This window comes from Hyperoodon ampullatus, assembly GCF_949752795.1.
Source record: "Hyperoodon ampullatus genome assembly, chromosome: 17".
NCBI lineage: Eukaryota > Metazoa > Chordata > Mammalia > Artiodactyla > Ziphiidae > Hyperoodon > Hyperoodon ampullatus.
Genome location: NC_136930.1, coordinates 47,864,504 through 47,887,167, shown reverse-complemented (window position 1 = coordinate 47,887,167; position 22,664 = coordinate 47,864,504). Strand labels below are relative to the sequence as shown.

The 22,664-nt window shown below is 37.4% G+C and overlaps 1 protein-coding gene across 2 annotated transcripts in view; it reads right to left on the bottom strand.

Moving 5' to 3' along the window:
• Nucleotides 1–22,664, bottom strand: part of ZFPM2 (zinc finger protein, FOG family member 2) — a gene marked incomplete at its 5' end in the record, with an annotated part of 480,289 nt that overhangs the window by 157,537 nt on the left and 300,088 nt on the right. For both annotated transcript variants that reach the window (XM_079722314.1, XM_079722315.1), the window contains one exon: nucleotides 454–565. In XM_079722314.1, coding sequence (XP_079578440.1) covers nucleotides 454–565 — 112 coding nt within the window. The remainder of the gene's footprint in view (nucleotides 1–453; nucleotides 566–22,664) is intronic.

The window sequence follows — 22,664 nt, the reverse complement described above, 5'->3', positions numbered from 1 at the left end:
TTCAGGAAACTGGCTGGAATGCAATGCCTTCTAGAACTCGCCCCTTGACACCCTGACACGGACTGCCAAATTTCAAAAGGAATTTACTTTTTGATGGATGATGCCTAAGAGAGGAATCCGAGATTTCACTGAACCCGCTCTGAATAAAAGTAACAGCGAGGAAGGTACTAGTCAAGGCACTCCAATCCACGGTTAGGTGAATGTGTATGGTGCTAAGTAATTAATGGTCTAACACATTTTGTTTTATACTGTACAGGAAAAGAACAAAAAAACAAACAAACAAAAAAACCCAAGAGAGTTGCTGAAACTACAGGTTAGGGAGATTCATAAGGGAAAAAGGAAGAGAGAGGATCCCATTTTACTTTGTACTCCCATTTCAGCTCATTTGGTTCTACTTTGCAACACTCAGCTTTCAATACATCCAAAGCGAGAGGGAAATGATCTTGCACTTACCTTTGCTGTACACAATGCAGTTGTTTTTGTTGTCTTCCACTCCTTGCCAAGTCACATCCAGTAGCCACTTGGGACCAGCAGTCAGCACCATCGGGACCTGAGCCTTTGTCTTCTGTAGAAAGAATGATAACAAACGGATGCCATTTGCTTTCGTTGATTAAAAAGTTGAATAATAACTGTACTAATCATTTTATTTTTCCAAATAACTAAATCTCCTAAACCATAATCCAAGTCCTTATTCCCCTGTCTCATGATATCTTTTTAAGACGACAGAAGCTGTAAAGCTTGACTGCTTTCACTAATCTGAATGGTAGAATTATTATCAAGAATATTTTTTTTCTAAGTGATACTGGATCAGATCTCCAAGATTAGACAGATCTCTTGCAGCTCTGAATTATAAAAAGAATGCAGATGACTTTCATTGCAAAGAGCAGAGTGTTTAGAAGTGAACTTTAGACACATTGTACTTTACTATCAACAGGATCTCACTATTTCCTGAAACAGACAGGAAAGAATTTAAAGAATCAGGATCCATTTCAAAGCTCTATCCTGAGCAACATTTATATTAGAGTAGAAATTTATTCTGAATGAATAATGAAATCCACCAACACCCTTTTCTAAGTATGGATATGTAGTCCCACTGAAACTGAAATAATATTAATGCTAATGACTCACCATACACTGTCTCCGAGAAGACTATAAAAGAGGAATTGGGAATAAATTCAGATGCAGAGCAACTAAAGCATGACATTCCTTGCTCTGAAAAGCACAGAAGCAGGGAGACAAGTGCTCTAGTTCTAACAAAATATTTTCAGTGTACATTTTAAATATAAGGCTCAAAAGGGTCATCATTTTAGGCCGTTTGGCACCCAAATTATTTGTCTTTAACTATGTTAAACATGGCAGGAAATAAACCAGGGAGGAAATAAGTAAGCCTTAGCAAGACTGGTGTTTCCCGATGAGTCAGAGTGAATTGGCATCCAGATGTTTATCATTCACCAGCCCATGTTCTGTATATCAACTACCATGAAACAACAACAGAGAGTACAATACAAGGGTCTCAAGGTAATTTTTGAACTGAATTTTCACCTAGATATGATCCTGCCGAAGACATCTCAGCCCATTCTGGGACTTTCCCACATGTGATGTGCTATCACAAATTTCCCAAATTGGCATTAGCAAGTATCCACTTGAGGAGTTCTATGTAATCTAGCAATTTCAAATCTCTCAGGAATCTGGAAACCTCCTTTCACTGGCCAAATGACAACACTGATAGTGCATGAGACACAGATCTTCTATTGATACTGCAAAGCCATATTAAAAGCTATGCATAAAATCAATGCTAACCCAATTTTGATGTATCAATTATACTGTAAGAGGTAAAACTACCATAAAATATACTACTTAATGGAAAAAATCAACCATGACGGACAAATTAAAAATAAGTTTAAAAAAATACTTCAAATATTAAAACAGAGGAGGTGGTAAACCAGATCACCCATAAGAAATACTAGCATACTGATTTTTCATATTCATACTTTAATTCATTTTGAAGTCTTTAATTTTTCAACTATGTATCTTAATATTTGGAAAGTAAAACCATGAAAAACAGTTATCTGAAAGCCCTGGAGGAAGAAAGTAATTTTATATTATAAGTTTTTAAAACAATCTAGACTAAGTGTTATCAAGTTATCCCTCTGGTTATTAGTCTAAGTCAGGGGTCCCCAATCCCCGGGCTGCAGATAGGTACTGTCTGCTGCCTGTTAGGAACCGGGTAGCACAGCGGGAGGTGAGTGGTGGGCTAGCGAGCGAAGCTTCATCTGCCGCTCCCACTCACTTGCATTACCGCCTGAACCATTCCCATCCCCGCCACCCCGGGGAAAACTTGTCTTCCACGAAACTGGTCGTTGGTGCCAGAAAGGTTGGGGACTGCTGGGCTAAGTGACGATTTTGTTTTTCCATTTTCAAAATAGAATTTGAGAACAAGTAAGCTTCTTCAATCTGAAATGATAGTGGCCCATATCCAATTAAATCATAGGTCTTAATGATGCATATTTCAGCTCCTTTTACTACTAGAGAAGCAGGTAAGTCCATAGATCAGGGTCAGCAGGTCTCCAAGCAAGCAGAACTAGTCACGGGAGAGACTCTATCATTTCGATAAACCTGCGCATGGGGGATTTAGTGGTGTTATTTGTAACATCTGCTCTCTTCTGATCTTAAATAACAGACTTCAACAACAGGCATCTGGCTCATTTCGACTGTATTCTCTTATTTCATGAGAAAGACATGCATCTTAAATTATTTAATCTTTATACCCAAAGTTCTTAAAGCCACATGGATTTCTACACAGTAAAGCAGCTTTTACAATTTTCCGTAGATAATATGAAAAATAAACATTGATCACAAATTCTTTAGGGAATCTTTACTGTAAAGTAAATCAATTGGTTTGCTAGTCACAATCTTCCATTAATTTTACAAAGGAACCTGCTGATCCAGTCTTGTGCTGGGTGCTAGGAATAGGAACAGGTCTTTTTCAGTGAAGGATACGGATACATTAAAAAAAAAAAGTTTACTATAAGGCAAAGAGTAGCAGGTAGGGAGGGCAAAGTCATGTGTAAATTGTTTTGGGGTCAGTGAAGGGAGAGAAACTCCTGTCCTGTGGCTTCTGGGATGGTATCATGCAGGAAGTGACTTTCAGACAAGATCTTGAAGGAGAGACAGGAAGCATTTGCAATTGCTAGTAATGGCCTGGGCGAAGTCTGAGCAGTGTATAAGAGTGGTATGTATAGGAAATAATGACTAGTTCTGGGATTCTTTGGTTTCAGTTCTTATATAAAGTCTTTAGAGCTGTTCTTCATATACAGAAAGCATCAGATAACAGTTACCTATCATCATTGATACAATTATTATCACTACCTATAAGTGGAAGGGCCATAACAGCATATGTGTCTAGAAAAGCAGGTTAGAATCAGATCTTGAAGGATGTTTTCATATCAAGCAAAACCTTTTTATGCTTAAACCTCTAAGCAGAAGGAAGACAGTAAAGATTTTTTTAATCAGGAAGAATAAGGTTGCTACTATTGCTGCTACTTGTGCAAAATCCCTTACTTGTTTAGTCCTCACATATATTTTCAGACAAAGATATTGCAACTCAAAGATTAAATAATTTCTTTTAGGTCAAATAGCTGGCAGAAGACAGAGCCCATATTTACATTTAGCTCTGTTTCCAAACACTACTGCTCCTAGGGTGACCAACGGTCTGGGTTTTCCTGAGAATGAAGGGCTTCCCAGGATGCTGGATTTCAGAGCTAAAACTGGAAAGTCTTGGGCAAACTCAGATGACTTGTCCACCTCTGCACCTCCTACTATAAAACAGTATTAGTGGTTTACATCTATTGAATACTTGCAAAACGTTGGGTGTTAAGTACTTCTCCTGAATTATCTTTTTTTATTTTTACAACTCCAGGAGTTAGGCATTAACATTTTCTCCATTTTGTACATAAGCAAATTAAGATTTAGAGGATTTGACTTTGTGGCACAAATAAAAATAGTTATTTAATATCTTTCCTTAATGGTAAGTTAGGCATTATACCTTTTAAAACTTTGGCAAACATTTATTATGCCTGGGCCCAGGTAGGATCTGACTTTTCAAGAAACTGAATTGAAAGGAAAACAATTTCTTTGACTCCAAATCAATAAGCAAAAGCAAAAATGTAGCAAAGACTTGGTGAAAGCGATACCCAAGCTGTAAAGAAAAAGTAGATAAAAAAATCTCAAGGCACCAGTTATTACAGTTTTGAGGAGGTAAGTCAATTTCTTTCTGAAGAAGTCAACTTCTGTAGAGATTGACTGCCTTCAAAGAAGATTACCAAGTGTGAGAAGGAAGGAGTTAGCCAGGATTATATGAAATCTACACTCCAGCAAAATCCATGAATAGAAAATAACAATAATATCCACGTTGATCATTAGGTTTACTTTCCCATGTCTCTCTCTATCATAAGGATTCATACAAGTCTAGAATGTTAAGAGCCAGAAGCAACTTTAAAGTTCAGTGAGTTTAATTCACTAATTTGACAAGTGAAGAAAGTAAGGCCAAAATGTTTATCTAGCATCCTACAGAGGTAGCATACAGTTGGTACAACATGTTAGGAAAAGAGAATGGATGTAAAAGGTATGGTAGGCAGAAAAATGGTCCCCCCAAAATATCCACACCGTAACCCCTTGGAATCCTGTGAATATGTTATTTTACTTGGTAAAAGGGATTTGAAGAACATGCTTAAGGTTTAGGGTTACAACATGGTGAGAGGAGCCTAGATTATCCACATGGGCCCAATCTAAGCAGGGGTTCCTAAAGTAGAAGGGAAAGGCAAAACAGTAGGGCAAAGAAATTTGACATGAAATGGATTCCACCTGCCTTTGCTGCCTTTGAAGATGGCACACTGAAGCCATGAAGTGAGTGTGCTGGGCTCTAGAAACTGGGAATGGGCCTCAGTTACAGGAAGTGAGGAAAACAGGGATTTCAGTTCTGCAACCTCAGGGAACTACATTCTGCCCATAACTTGAATAAACAGGAAATAGATTCTCCCCTACATCCTCTAGAAAGGAATCCTCTAGCAGGAATCCTGCTGACAAATTGATTTTAGTCTGGTGATACCCATACTAGACTTCTGATTTACAGAGCTTTAATATAATACATTTGTGTTGTTTTAAGCCACCAAGTTTTTGGCCATTTGTTTTGGTGGCAATAGAAAACTAATACAAAAAACATTCAGATTTACTGACTTACAGTTTAAAAAATGACTTAATTTCCTTATCAAATGTGCTCAGAAGTGAAACAACTTTCCCTTATTGGAATAACACCAAATATACATTGTTATTCCACAATCGTCAGATATATTTAATGTTCTTGCCTTAAAGTATGAGAAAATACACGGTGGTGACTAACAATTCCTGCCTCTATAACTGGGTATTTAAAACATTTTATGATTCACTATTAACCTTACAGTTGAAGTGTGGCAGAAAGGACATTACTGACTCCTTGGAGCCAGATGATCTAGGTTGGAATCCCGATATGTGCTACTGGCAGGCTCTGAGACTGGAAAATCACTTAAACTTGAGCATTCTGAACTTGAGGATACACATCTGTAAAATGGGGATAATGATTTCTACCTCAAGGCTGTCTTATGAAGCGACCAGCACAGTGTTTCGTACACCACAGATGCACTTCAAACTTTTGCTGAATACCTACGTGAATAAATGAATTAAAAATGTGCAAAGAGCGTTTCTGGAATCCCTATTTCTCAGGCACTGGTAATGTTTTTTGTAGGGATGAGGATAGAAGTCAAGACAAGAACTCTTTACGATCCAGTTTAAAGATGGTGGCAGTCATTAATGCTATTGATCAATTATTTCCAACTCTCCACTTTCTAGGTCTCTCTTTCAAAGTTAGGTATGGGAATATGACATCAATTCACCAATGAAACTGAATAAGAAGTAACTCGCGTCACTTTTACACAGAAGCTGTAAGACCAATGGACTCACCATCTTTCCTTGTGTTTGCTGAATTGACCGTCAAGCATGGAAAGGAGGAAGACCTCCTAACTACAGTGGCCATGTAGCATGAGAAAGAAAGAGACTGTTTTAATGTAAAAAACTGTTACAATATTAGGGTTGCTTACAACCTCAGCAAAACCTAGCCCATCCTCACTTATACAAAGGTTTTCTTCATTTTCGTTGGTTTGTTTGTTTGTTTTTCTGTATTGAAATAACCCATGGGTTTTTACAGGTTAAAGTCTGTACTTTATATCTAGGCAGTCTCGTTCAGTCATAAATCAATTCAAGGTATATAACAGGAGCCTGAATTTCAGTTAAGTTGGAATGTTTTAAAAAGAAATAGTGTGCACTTTTGAGACTCCCCATTGTAAGTTTAAAAAAATCTGCACTCCTGGACACTGTTTGAACCCAGAGTTTCACGCTTAGACAGTCTACAACCAGACAAACTTGACAAGGACAAAATGGGTCAAAAGTGTCATTTCTTAGGAATAATTAGAATCATCTAATGTGGATAAAAGAGGTCAAAGTAGCATCCACTTCTCACTAACCTCTGGAGTTACTGGAGCGACAAGGAGGGAGCCTTCAGTAAATGTTTACACTCAAGCCAAAAGGTTACCGGGGCTAAAAGCAGGCAGCCCAAAGGCAAAGAATAGAGGGTAGTTCCAACCCAAGGGGCTGGTGACATAATGCTGTCTTAGGGATTCCAAATCTTGCTGGAAATATTTGTTGAACATTTCCAAACTGAAGCTTACTTACAAAGAGCTAGAAGTCTTAGGAAAATCTGACCTATGAAAAGAGCCTGACATTACAGTCTTAAAAAAAAAAAAAAAAAACACCCAGAAGTGGCATTTGATGGAAACATTGGCCTCCACTGACTTTAGTTTGGAAACATAACAAAATTTCATGAGAGAATCTCAAGCCAGTGCCATGAGACGTACTTTGACACTGCTGAAAATTCTCCTGGTGTGTTGCTTCCATAACTTGGTAATAGGTGAAATGGGTTGGGCCTGTTTGACAAAATTCATAGCTGTTTTAACAATTCATAGCTGTTTCTGTTCTCTCAGCTATAAAAACATATTTGATATTAGGCATTGAAGAATTTCCAAATTACTGTAGACATTAGATTTATACAATTAGTACCAGAAAAACACATATATATATATTACTGGCCCTTAGCAATGAGATGCCACCACCACTGCCAATCTCACCCAGCTGAATTATTCTCTACATCTAAATGGAAAAAAAAAATGATACTGTATGTGATTTGACCTTGTACTACCACAGGGAAAATTTTACACAGTAAAAGTTTCAGTTAATGTATCCAAGCAGTTCTCCACACTGGAATTAAATTCAAATTCAATCTGACAATCGTGAAAGCATTGTATCCCTGTCCTTTTAACTGCGTGAAGTCTCTAGTGGCAGTGAGCTTGAATTTAAAAATTCCCTTCACCAACAGCCTGCTCTATGGAGGCATAATAACTTATTATTTTGGACTACCTGGAGTGGGGAGAAATGTTAAGTGATAAATTAAGGCCCTCCACAATTGTATTTTCAGTAATTCTGGGCATGGCATATAGCCTCAACATTACTGATTTGACTAGAGCTATAAAACTTTTAGTATGATGATTTCCACCTAATAAAACTGTGCTTTTTACTAAATATCCTTTAAAAAGTTATTCAGGACACTGCATGAATGTTTGAGCTTGAAGCTACCAAGGTAAAGAATTTTTTTTCTTTCAGAAAATAAGACTATCACTTTAAAATACACAAACAGAATCACTGTACTCCATGTGGTACCAAAGGGTTCAAGTTATTTGTGTGGTGATATAGAACAAGCTGCCCAGCTATAACACCTGAATATTCTTCATGACTAATTAATGCCAGACATCAGTCAATATGACTAAGTATGTCATTAAAATCATATACTTCCATTTAAAATAGAATAAAATGGCCACTGAGCTACATTGGGATGTCCCTTGAGTGAGAAATGCAGTCTTCCTTTTTTTTTTCTTTGTCTGAAAATAAGGTGTGTGTGTGTGTGTGTGTGTGTGTGTGTGTGTGTGTGTGTTGTAGAAACAGATTTAAACAAGTAACTTTAAGAATTTTCAAACTCATACCAAGTATCTTATCTACAGTTACTGTTTAAGAAACAACAAAACAACTTAGTAAAAGATGATCTAACTTGCATTGCTTGAAAAAATGCTAGACACATTTTCAAACTCAAGCTCAAAGAAATTAAGAATACCTTCAATTAGAAAATATATGGAAAGTCTAAATGGGAAGGACATCAGTACTGTGCTATTATAAGAACCACTACACTATACCATTAGGCACAGAACAGATTTATGAATGGAAATCCCAGGAAGGTTTCATTAGAATAGTGTTTTTCTTGAGCACAGTTCTACAAAATATCATTTGAGGACAGCACAAGAGTGAAATTCCAGAGAACTTCAGCTAACAAATGTCTTCAAGTTCACTGTGGTAATGTGGGATCTCAAACACGGTAAGAGACTTTTCAAAAACAAAATGAGTGTGAAATAAAATGATAGAATTCTTGGCTACTATATCCATACTCCTTATGTCAAAGCCGGTTTTATCTCTATGAACCAAAAATTTAAATAATCATTATCTCTGAGGTATATTTGCTTTTAGTTCTTAAAATGGTTGAAACACATTATCTTAACATGAGTCACTGGTTAAATGTAGAAATCTTAGTATAAGAAATAATGATCTTTTAGGAAAGGGAACACAAATAGTTCCACATATACAGGTCATTAAAACAATCTCTTAACTTCCAAATAAAAAATTCATTTCATGATATTTAGAATAATATAAAATCATTATTTAAGAGTACTCATACTAAAGATATAGATATTTCATTTTTCAAATGGGAAAAATCTTTAAATGAGTAATAAACATCTCAGTTATCCAGATATTTATTATACTTTCATTTTCAAAAAAAGAATAGACTCATTTCTCTTTCCCTTTTGCCAACTTCACTCCCACAGTCTCATCTGTTCTCCACATACATTTGGCTCCAAAGAGGAACTACTCCCTCCAAGCTGGCAGCCATTAACTTCAACCTTTTATTTTATACGGCTCTGAAAGTCACAGAGTGTTTAAGGAGTGTTGTTTTGCTCCTGGCAGAATTTCTGGGCTTGCACTTAGTGCAATGTGCAGAAGAGTGTCAGCACTGAAACCTTGGGAAGGGAAAAGTAAATTGCTCTAGAGTAGCCCTCCTCACAGGAGGCTGTCACAGAAACCTGGGCAGGGTTCAGGGATCTGGAAAGCCGTGGTCCCAGCTGGGTGACCTGAGGCCAATCACTTACCCTCTCCAGGTCTCATCTTCCTCTTCTGCAAGATGATCTCATATGTCCTTACAGCTTGACAATAATATCATTATAAGCCTTCCTACTATAGGATTTCTGTCAAGTCTAAACTCAAATCTCAAGTGTGGCGGAGACAATAAATATGAAAATTCAACACACTGGGTTTATACTTCACTTCAGGAAATGCTACTATTTTTATTGGTGAGGCAGTAAATGAAGCCACTCTAATTTATTTTACTTGGGTATTTTAATACTAAAGAAAATGGTGTGGACAGAGAAAGCAGTGTGGTCAAAATAAAAATGTTTGTATAAAGAATCTAGAGAGTATGCAATAGGTATATAGACACATTCAACTACTGATGGCCCATTTACATTAAAAGGTGGTAAATTCTATTCGATAGTCTCTTTTTGAGAATTACCCAAAGGCATTCTGTGGAAGAGAGAGAAAGCTCTATCCTGCACAAAGTCAACCTCAGATACTGAGATATGTGTGTTCCTCATGCTTTAATCCACTGCAATCTTCCAGCCACCTTCTAGACTGTCTCATTATTATTGTTTTAGCCAATCTGAAGGCAAAAAAAAAACCAAAAAAGGCATTCTTTATATTAAGAATATAATAAAATTAAAAATATATACATAAAGGTTTCTTTCTCTTTTAATTACATGTTGCTTTCATGATTTGCACCCTTATTTCCCTCTATGACCATAAATTATTAAGAACTCACCTATGTTTTTAACTTAAAATTATACCTGATATTCTGAGATTTGAAAGTGATGGAAAGGGTCTATGGCAAGACTGGAGAAGAATAAGAACAAGGAACATTTCCCCCTCCAAAGAGGAAAAAAAAAGATGAAATTGTTGAACTATACGCTAAGCACTGTGATAAATATAGTACCCTTTGGGAAGGCAGATTTTTATGAGACAAGTTATTGAAAGTTGGGTGCAAAAAATTAAAAGCTTGGCAAACTAGTTGGCAGAAGTGTGAAGGTGCTACTGAGTCAAATCGAACAAAGCTTATCTAATCTGTGAGACTCTTTAATAACACAAATATTACAAACACTTGAGTATCTAAAGTAAGACTCTGACCATGAGAGTGGATTTCAATATATATATATATATTTTACAAATCAACAGATGCAGAAGGACTATACTACTTCCCCTCTTTCAGAGAATAAAAGTCAAGTGCTCACCACTAGGGGTTGGCCCTCCATTCTGGAATCAGCTGCCTTGCTTTCCATGGGGGACAAACAATGAGAAGAGAACTCCAACCAATGAAACAGATTCAGCTCTATATGCTCCCAATCCAGGGGACCTTTGTTCAGTATGAAGTCAGTATGGGGCAACTAAAGGAGCATGCGATGAAGTCAGAACCAAATGAGATAAACCTTCATTAATACTGCCCCTGGACACATTTCTCAAACCATGCTCTTTATAAAAGGAGTAGAAATGTGAATAAAAGCATAAATGTGCATGTTTTGAGAACAAACACCAGGATAAATTCTGCATTTAGTTGTGTGTGAATGATATTAAAGCTTGCAACAAGTTGGCTTACATTGTTCAGATATGTTTTTTGCCACATAAATGATATAACGTTATGTATAAACATATTCCAATTATTAATAACTGTTCAGCATTAATAAAATCTCTCTCTGTACCATTTCTATTTTGAGATACTTACTTAGGTTATTCTGCTTTTAAAATAATCACTTTATACTTTATTAGAAATTAAGTATATTCATTATTCATTCAATAAATAGTTAATAAATATCTATTATTTACATAGAAAACTCTAAGAATAAAGAGATAAAAAGATGAGTTTCATTTCCTCTAGATGCTCACAATGCATCAATATTAAAAATATCTAAATGATATACACACAGATTATTTAAATCAATATTAATAATCAAGCTCATTATATTTTAAGTATATGTCTCATACATTTGGAAATTGCAATGCACATTTTGATGGTCCATGACCAAACAAAAGCATAGCAATAGATGAGAAGTGGTTAACAGACACATATTAAGGGATCTTCATGAGAATTTAGGATTATACCTTAATTTTAAAGTTTAAAAACACTAAAGCTTTCTCCAATATGAATGGAAAGTCTATCAAATATGGCATATGTTTTAAAAAATTACATCTAAAACCTAATCATAAAGTCTTTTACATACATATTTAGGATTAAGCCATGTACTTCCATTTCTATCAAACATCAGTTTACTATACACACATTTAATTATTATTACTGCTAAAGTATATCATACACATATACTGAAAAGATATATTGAAAAATATTTCAAAATTTGAAATATTTGGGGGAAGGTAGCCAAGATAAATTATCTATATACTATTTTAAGTGTTTACTCATTATCTTGCTTAATATGTTTGATGAGTATTAAGTAAACCATCTCTTAATGGTTTAAAAACTTGTATTTTGGTGCCAGCTGATTGAGTTCAAATTGCATCTCCAACACCTAGCAGCTGTATGATCTTGGGCAAATTACTGAACTCCTGTGTCTTGGTTTCTTCATCTCTAAAATAAGTATAATAAAAGTATTTATGTTATAGATTATTTTGAGGATGAAATGAGTTAATGTATGTAATGGGCTTAAGGAAGTACTGGTATGTTATTCTATGCAAGTCTTTGGCTAATGTTTCTAATACTGCTAAAGAAATATGTTTCCATAGAAATGCAGAATTCCCAGTAAAACAAGAATTTTGACTGGGTGGAAAAGTGACACATTGCCCTAATGTATGATTTGTAACATTTTTTTAGGCATTAACTATGTGCTAAAATTCTAGGTGTTAACATTAATTTATAAATTAATTTTCACAACAATTTTATGAGAAAGGTATCATTATGACCATTTTGTATAAGCAAACTGAGACTCTAAAATGTTAAACAACTTTTTCAAATTCACATGGCTCAAAACTGCCTTAATCATAAACTACCTTCTATTTTCCTCTTAGCAAATCTATAAGAAACTAAATTCTTTCCACGGTGTTAAAGCAATAAGAATCTTCTTAGGAACTGTGTTAAATATCAATTCTTCATACCCATGAAAGCTAGTTTAAATGATCTTCCATGAGTCAGCGGTTAGCAGTTTCTGTTTTACATTATGCATGATTCCTAGCTGCACTTTGTATAAACTAATTGCATGGTGCCTCATTAATAATCTTCAGAGTTTTTTGAGCTGTGAAATTTATAGCTTTGTAGTGAATTATTTCTCACATTTGCACAGTTTGAGGTCTTGAAAGTCTAGTTGAGATACTAAATACCAATATCAGGCACTGACACGTGGAACAACCCCTACAGAACACCTACTGAACGCTGGCAGAAGACCCCAGACCTCCCAAAAGGCAAGAAACTCCCCCACATACCTGGGTAGGGCAAAGCGGAGAGATCCCCACACAGAGGATCGGTGCCGAGCGGCACTCACCAGCCCGAGAGGCTTGTCTGCTCGCCCGACGGGGCGGGCGGCGCTGGAAGCTGAGGCTCGGGCTTCGGTCAGAGCGCAGGGAGAGGACTGGGGCTGGCGGCGAGAACTCAGCCTGAAGGGGGCTAATGTGCCACAGCTAGCCGGGAGGGAGTCTGGGAAAACTCTGGAGCTGCCGAAGAGGCAAGAGACTTTTTCTTCCCTCTTGGTTTCCTGGTGCGCGAGGAGAGGGGATTAAGAGCGCTGCTTAAAGGGGCTCCACAGACGGGCGCGAGTCGCGACTGAAAGCGCGGAGCCCAGTGACGGGTGTGGGACGCTGGGGCCGCTGCTGCCGCCGCCAAGAAGCCTGTGTGCGAGCGCAGGTCACTGTCCACACCGCCCTTCCGGGAGCCTGTGCAGCCCGCCACTGCCGGGGTCCCGGGATCCAGGGGCGGCTTCCCTGGGAGAACGCATGGCGCGCCTCGGGTTGGTGCAACGTCACGCCGACCTCTGCCGCTGCAGGCTCGCCCCGCACTCCGTGCCCCTCCCTCCCGCCCGGCCTGAGTGAGCCAGAGTCCCCGAAGAGGCTGCTCCTTTAACCCTGTCCTGTCTGAGCGAAGAACAGACGCCCTCCGGCGACCTACACGCAGAGGCGGGGCCAAATCCAAAGCTGAGACCCAGGAGCTGTGAGAACAAAGAAGAGAAAGGGAAACCTCCCCCAGCAGCCTCAGAAGCAGCGGATTAAAGCTCCACAATCAACTTGATGTACCCTGCATCTGTGGAATACATGAATAGACAACAAATCATCCCAAATTGAGGAGCCAGGAGTCAGTGCTGTGCCTCTGAGGTGGGAGAGCCAACTTCAGGACGCTGGTCCACAAGAGACCTCCCAGCTCCACATAATATCAAACGGCGAAAATCGTCCAGAGATCTCCATCTCAACACCAGCACCCACCTTCACTCAACGACCAGCAAGCTACAGTGCTGGACACCCTATGCCAAACAACTAGCAAGACAGGAACACAACGCCACCCATTAGCAGAGAGGTGGCCTAAAATCATAAAAAGTCCGCAGACACCCCAAAACACACCAGCAGACGTGGACCTGCCCACCAGAAAGACAAGATCCAGCCTCATCCACCAGAACACAGGCACTAGTCCCCTCCACCAGGAAGCCTACACAACCCACTAAACCAACCTTAGCCACTGGGGACAGACACCAAAAACAACGGGAACTACGAACCTGCAGCCTGCAAAAAGGAGACCCCAAACACAGTAACATAAGCAAAATGAGAAGACAGAAAAACACACAGCAGGAGAAGGAGCAAGATAAAAACACACCAGACCTAACAAATGAAGAGGTAATAGGCAGTCTACCTGAAAAAGAATTCAGAATAATGATGGTAAAGCTGATCCAAGATTCTATTTCCCAGATCCAAAATCTTGGAAATAGAATAGACAAAATGCAAGAAACAGTTAACAAGGACCTAGAAGAACTAAAGATGAATCAAGCATCGATTAAAAACACAATAACTGAAATAAAAAATACTCTAGATGGGATCAATAGCAGAATAACTGAGGCAGAAGAACGGATAAGTGAGGTGGAAGATAAAATAGTGGAAATAACTGCTGCAGAGCAAAATAAAGAAAAAAGAATGAAAAGAACAGAGGACAGTCTCAGAGACCTCTGGGACAACATTAAATGCACCAACATTCGAATTATAGGGGTTCCAGAAGAAGAAGAGAAAAAGAAAGGGACTGAGAAAATATTTGAAGAGATTATAGTTGAAAACTTCCCTAATATGGGAAAGGAAATAGTGAATCAAGTCAAGGAGGCACAGAGAGTCCCATACAGAATAAATCCAAGGAGAAATACGCCAAGACACATATTAATCAAACTGTCAAAAATTAAACACAAAGAAATCATATTAAAAGCAGCAAGGGAAAAACAACAAATAACACACAAGGGAATCCCCATCAGGATAACAGCTGATCTCTCAGCAGAAACTCTACGAGCCAGAAGGGAGTGGCAGGACATAATTAAAGTGATGAAGGAGAAAAACCTGCAACCAAGATTACTCTACCCAGCAAGGATCTCATTCAGATTTGATGGAGAAATTAAAACGATTACAGACAAGCAAAAGCTGAGAGAGTTCAGCACCACCAAACCAGCTTTACAACGAATGCTAAAGGAACTTCTCTAGGCAAGAAACACAACAGAAGGAAAAGACCTACAATAATGAACCCAAAACAATTAAGAAAATGGGAATAGGAACATACATATCGATAATTACCTTAAATGTAAATGGACTAAATGCTCCCACCAAAAGACACAGATTGGCTGAATGGATACAAAAACAAGACCCATATATATGCTGTCTACAAGAGACCCACTTCAGACCTAGAGACACATACAGACTGAAAGTAAGGGGATGGAAAAAGATATTCCATGCAAATGGAAACCAAAAGAAAGCTGGGGTAGCAATTCTCATATCAGACAAAATAGACTTTAAAATAAAGACTACTAGAAGAGACAAAGAGGGACACTACATAATGATCAAGGGATCGATCCAAGAAGAAGATATAACAATTGTAAATATTTATGCACCAAACATAGGAGCACCTCAATACATAAGGCAAATACTAACAGCCATAAAAGGAGAAATCGACAGTAACACAATCATAGTAGGGGACTTTAACACCCCACTTTCACCAATGGACAGATCATCCAAAATGAAAATAAATAAGGAAACACAAGCTTTAAATGATACATTAAACAAGATGGACTTAATTGATATTTATAGGACATTCCATCCAAAAACAACAGAATACACATTTTTCTCAAGTGCTCATGGAACATTCTCCAGGATAGATCATATCTTGGGTCACAAATCAAGCCTTGGTAAATTTAAGAAAATTGAAATTGTATCAAGTATCTTTTCCGACCACAATGCTATGTGACTAGATATCAATTACAGGAAAAGATCTGTAAAAAATACAAACACATGGAGGCTAAACAATACACTACTTAATAACGAAGTGATCACTGAAGAAATCAAAGAGGAAATTAAAAAATACCTAGAAACAAATGACAATGGAGACACGACGACCCAAAACCTATGGGACGCAGGAAAAGCAGTTCTAAGAGGGAAGTTTATAGCAATACAATCCCACCTTAAGAAACAGGAAACATCTCGAATAAACAAACTAACCTTGCACCTAAAGCAATTAGAGAAAGAAGAACAAAAACATCCCAAAGTTAGCAGAAGGAAAGAAATCATAAAAATCAGATCGGAAATAAATGAAAAAGAAATGAAGGAAACGATAGCAAAGATCAATAAAACTAAAAGCTGGTTCTTTGAGAAGATAAACAAAATTGATAAACCATTAGCCAGACTCATCAAGAAAAAAGGGGAGAAGACTCAAATCAATAGAATTAGAAATGAAAAAGGAGAAGTAACAACTGACACTGCAGAAATACAAAAGATTATGAGAGATTACTATAAGCAACTCTATGCCAATAAAATGGACAACCTGGAAGAAATGGACAAATTCTTAGAAATGCACAACCTGCCAAGACTGAATCAGGAAGAAATAGAAAATATGAACAGACCAATCACAAGCACTGAAATTGAAACTGTGATAAAAAATCTTCCAACAAACAAAAGCCCAGGACCAGATGGCTTCACAGGCGAATTCTATCAAGCATTTAGAGAAGAGCTAACACCTATCCTTCTCAAAATCTTCCAAAATATAGCAGAGGGAGGAACACTCCCAAACTCATTCTACGAGGCCACCATCACCTTGATACCAAAACCAGACAAAGATGTCACAAAGAAAGAAAACTACAGGCCAATATCACTGATGAACATAGATGCAAAAATCCTCAACAAAATACTAGCAAACAGAATCCAACAGCACATTAAAAGGATCATACACCATGATCAAGTGGGGTTTATTCCAGGAATGCAAGGATTCTTCAATATACGCAAATCAATCAACGTGATACACCATATTAACAAATTGAAGGAGAAAAACCATATGATCATCTCAATAGATGCAGAGAAAGCTTTCGACAAAATTCAACACCCATTTATGATAAAAACCCTGCAGAAAGTAGGCATAGAGGGAACTTTCCTCAACATAATAAAGGCCATATATGACAAACCCACAGCCAGCATCGTCCTCAATGGTGAAAAACTGAAACCATTTCCACTAAGATCAGGAACAAGACAAGGTTGCCCACTCTCACCACTCTTATTCAACATAGTTCTGGAAGTTTTAGCCACAGCAATCAGAGAAGAAAAGGAAATAAAAGGAATCCAAATCGGAAAAGAAGAAGTAAAGCTGTCACTGTTTGCAGATGACATGATACTATACATAGAGAATCCTAAAGATGCTACCAGAAAACTACTAGAGCTAATCAATGAATTTGGTAAAGTTGCAGGATACAAAATTAATGCACAGAAATCTCTGGCATTCCTATATACTAATGATGAAAAATCTGAAAGTGAAATCAAGGAAACACTCCCATTTACCATTGCAACAAAAAGAATAAAATATCTAGGAATAAACCTACCTAAGGAGACAAAAGACCTGTATGCAGAAAATTGTAAGACACTGATGAAAGAAATTAAAGATGATACAAATAGATGGAGAGATGTACCATGTTCTTGGATTGGAAGAATCAACATTGTGAAAATGACTCTACTACCCAAAGCAATCTACAGATTCAATGCAATCCCTATCAAACTACCACTGGCATTTTTCACAGAAGTAGAACAAAAAATTTCACAACTTGTATGGAAACACAAAAGACCCCGAATAGCCAAAGCAATCTTGAGAACGAAAAATGGAGCTGGAGGAATGAGGCTCCCTGACTTCAGACTATACTACAAAGCTACAGTAATCAAGACAGTATGGTACTGGCACAAAAACAGAAAGATAGATCAATGGAACAGGATAGAAAGCCCAGAGATAAACCCACGCACATATGGTCACCTTATCTTTGATAAAGGAGGCAGGAATGTACAGTGGAGAAAGGACAGTCTCTTCAATAAGTGGTGCTGGGAAAACTGGATAGGGACATGTAAGAGTATGAGATTAGATCACTCCCTAACACCATACACAAAAATAAGCTCAAAATGGATTAAAAACCTAAATGTAAGGCCAGACAGTATCAAACTCTTAGAGGAAAACATAGGCAGAACACTCTATGACATAAATCACAGCAAGATCCTTTTTGACCCACCTCCTAGAGAAATGGAAATAAAGACAAAAATAAACACATGGGACCTAATGAAACTTAAAAGCTTTTGCACAGCAAAGGAAACCATAAACAAGACCAAAAGACAACCCTCAGAATGGGAGAAAATATTTGCAAATGAAGCAACTGACAAAGGATTAATCTCCAAAATTTATAAGCAGCTCATGCAGCTCAATAACAAAAAAACAAACAACCCAATCCAAAAATGGGCAGAAGACCTAAATAGACATTTCTCCACAGAAGATATACAGACTGCCAACAAACACATGAAAGGATGCTCAACATCTTTACTCATTAGAGAAATGCAAATCAAAACTACAATGAGATATCATCTCACACCAGTCAGAATGGCCATCATCAAAAAATCTAGAAACAATAAATGCTGGAGAGGGTGTGGAAAAAAGGGAACACTCTTGCACTGCTGGTGGGAATGTGAATTGGTACAGCCACTATGGAGAATGGTATGGAGGTTCCTTAAAAAACTACAAATAGAACTACCATATGACCCAGCAATCCCACTACTGGGCATATACCCTGAGAAAACCATAATTCAAAAAGAGACATGTACCAAAATGTTCATAGCAGCCCTATTTACGATAGCCCAGAGATGGAAACAACCTAAGTGTCCATCATCGGATGAATGGGTAAAGAAGATGTGGCACATATATACAATGGAATATTACTCAGCCATAAAAAGAAATGAAATTGAGCTATTTGTAATGATGTGGATGGACCTAGAGTCTGTCATACAGAGTGAAGTAAGTCAGAAAGAGAAAGACAAACACTGTATGCTGACACATATATATGGAATTTAAGAAAAAAAAATGTCATGAAGAACATACGGGTAAGACAGGAATAAAGACACAGACCTACTAGAGAATGGACTTGAGGATATGGGGAGGGGGAAGGGTAAGCTGTGACAAAGTGAAAGAGCGGCATGGACATATATACACTACCAAACGTAAGGTAGATAGCTAGTGGGAAGCAGCCGCATAGCACAGGGAGATCAGCTCGGTGCTTTGTGACCGCCTGGAGGGGTGGGATAGGGAGGGTGGGAGGGAGACGCAAGAGGGAGGGGATATGGGAACATATGTATATGTATAACTGATTAAATTTGTTATAAAGCAAAAAATAAAAAATAAAAAATAAAAAATAAATAAATAAATAAAATTACAACTATGAAACACATAATTAGCTTTCAAATAATTCCTCAAATATGTATATGAGGCAGAACCACCAAATGTGTCCATTTCTGCCCCAAACAGCACAGGTTTCTTTTCCCTCTGTCCCAAACACTTAATCCTCCTGAAGATGACTTCAATTTAGTTATTTTTCTTAATAAGTATCAAAAAAAAAAAAAAAACAAAAAAACCAAAAACAACAACAACAACAACAAAATATCAGGCACTGAGAAGGTATAAGGAGAATAGAATTTAACATACTGTAGTTAGGATATACAAAAGAGTGAAAAGCAGGTAATACTTTTCACTATTCTTAATTTTATGACTGCAGATATTTTTATACCTGTAGAAATGGTTACAGCTTAGAATGGATAAAAATTAGCCTCTATAAAAGTTTCCAATCATAAGCAGAATTCGTGATGACATCCAAGATGTCATTAGGCTAAAATTCACTCAATTCAGCATTGATTGGGCAAGAGCAAATGAACAGATGCTCTTGGTGCTCAGCTGGTCAAGAGACATAGCAGGGCCTCATCACAGTACTTTATGGTGAGGCATCAGCATGCAATCTGGGCTGCAAGGTAGTACAGCTGTCCTTCATGCCTGGTAGGTCAATTCCACTCTTTAGAACCTCTGGATGCAGCGACTTAAGGAATCTAAACTGCCTTGTGAGGTCTTGGCTCACTGATGGAGGATTCTCCACTTAAAGAAATATCTCAGTCTGGGTTTAGTTAGCACATTCCTCAGCTTAAATTGGTATTGTTCACAGGTAGAAGGGATCAAAACACAGAGCAGTTTTATAGGCCAGGAAAAGTTCAAGGTCAAACTGGGAAGTCAAAAAGAAGCCTCAGTGAAAAGCACTGGGTGGAAATATTGTAGAGGTGGAAAAAGGGGTAGTTCTTTTGACCCAGTGGGTCTGAAACCAAAGAGTTCAATTGTAATTCAAATATGATGTATGGCATACTCATGACAACATTCTTCTACAATGTGATGAGCATGATGAGGAAGAGAAGCAGAAACTTCAGTTTGTATACTTATGAATTTAACAGAGAGGAAAGTTAACACAGTGTCTAAAAGCATGGACTCTAGAGTCGGATTGCTTAAATTTAAATCCAACCTTTGCTACTCATCTATGGTGTGATCTTGATCAAGTAGCTCCACTTCTCTGTGCATCAGTTTCCTTATCTGTGAAATGGGAATAATAATACCTCATGGGGCTGTTGTGAAGATGAAAAAAATTAATACTTATAAATCACTTCGACTGATACTTGACAAATACTAATGGTGTTCATTTATAATTATTATGAACATGGATTCGAGAAAATGCGGAAACTTTAAGAAATAAATACCTGTGCCTATTTAATTTGTTCTATCCAGACATCAACAGAATGATCTCTGTATCACAGATATAAATGTGTAAGAGATTTTACTACTTTGATGAATCATTTTACTTTTTATCCACTTAATAGATTGGCTAGTGGGCAGATAACTTCACTACTTCTAGCACAATGAAAAGATTTTAATGGCAACTCAATATTAGTGGAATAAAATCTTACCTCACATGGTGAAAAGCTCTACTTATTGGTTAAAATAAGTAAATAAAATAATTTATTCTGTTTAAATTATTCCAAATTTCCTACCTATAGCTTTTATTAGTACCCACAAGATCTAAAACTTTGCTTATAGGGCATTTGGGAAATGGTTTGAAAAAGTTCTGGAAATTGAGTTCCTAATTATGCCATTCCTCTGCCTTGGGCTCTAAACTGGGAATGCTGAGTTAGTCCATATGCTGGAACAAAGCCTTAAATTTAAATACCATAATCTGAAGTACTCATTTGATTTTTTAATATGTTGCCTCATTTGTCTTTTACAACCAAATCAACTAAATGCAAAGCAAAATCCCGCATGATTACAAAGACCATGACCTTTTCCTTAGTAGTTCCTATTTCATGCTAGTTGTATATATTTTTTAAAAAATGACCTGAGAATTCACTAAACGTAAGTTTGGTTCAAAGTTTGTAACTAAGTGGTTGGATTACCTTCGTCAAAATACATCACTTTCATGAGCCCCTTTCTTCATTTGTGAAGGGAAAGACCAGGACTCCCGAACTCGTAGGGGACCTCTGGCTCTAGAATTTCATGTACTCTAAATAGAAGAAACTCATGAAACAGACTTGTCTAGTCTTGTCTAGACTTGCCAGTCTCTTAAAATCTATGCTCTCCTTTCTTGATGTTAAAAAACACATTTATGGTCTCCTTTAATATTTAGACATTTAAACAAGCATGGGGACTATAACTATATCAAAGAAATGACACACTGGTGCCCTGTCCTCTAGGAACAAAGATATAATCCCTTCAACAAAAACATATACTTTCACGTGTACTCTTGATGAAGTTCCTTTCCCATTACTTTGAGAATCAAAAAACAATGTCACTAATTCACAGTGAAGTAGATTTTCCCTAATTCAACTCTGCAGAAAGAAAAAGCTAAACTAGAAACTCGGAAGGAGTTTGCTGTGCCCCTTGACTCATGCAGAGCAAAAATGCCTTAATTTACTTCTCTGTCTTCCCTGTCTTTTGAGACTGTACCCCTAGATAGCACAATAGTTTGAGTATATATTTCCATGGTGCGCTATTACTGACTAAACCAAGTTCTAGTTTCTGAAGACCAAGGCAAAAGAGTTTTTTTACCAAATGACATTTGTTACTATCCTTCACAGTGTAAAAAGTAAAAAGCATCCTGCTACCATAGCCACTCAATGAATACTTTACAATGTAAGATACACAGACCAGCTTCCTTTTGGCTAAAATCATACTGTTCTACCACAGACAGAAGAAAGTTTGGTAGTTTTGCACTAGACCAGTTTAAGCTAAAGTAAACTCAATGATAAGGTCAGTGGATGGTAAAATCTCAAGCACCAGAAATGATATTATGTCTTTACTTATTACATATAATACTAAATGTGGATTATAAATAAACTGGAGACTTTAAAAAATCCTTCCCATTTAATTACTGTGAATAGACTAAACATACAAAACCAAACCAAATTATCTTGTAGTTTTCCCATCTTAAAAGCAAAGATTTGGCGGGGGGGTGGGAAGGAGAAAGGGCAGAGAGTGAAACTAGTGATAAAAACGAAGGGTCCAGTGGGAGTGGTGCATATAGACTCCGCGTTCCAATAAGACTCAACAAACAGCTCTGATCAGAATCTAAGTGATGGGAAACAGCCTGTAGCTTCGAGATTAGCTGCTTCACACTATTTCTGAGTTAAGCCAGCACAAGCAACATCATGAATGCGTAATTATAATTATGCATTTGAGTATGCATAATGATCTTAAAATCGGTAAACAAAGAAAAGGCATCAGAATTCCTCAGTTATTTTAGGTATACTGTTACAGAAGACAAAATACGACTCAGGTTTTAAAGAGGGGTGACTCTTAGTGGGACTTAGTAGGATGAAAT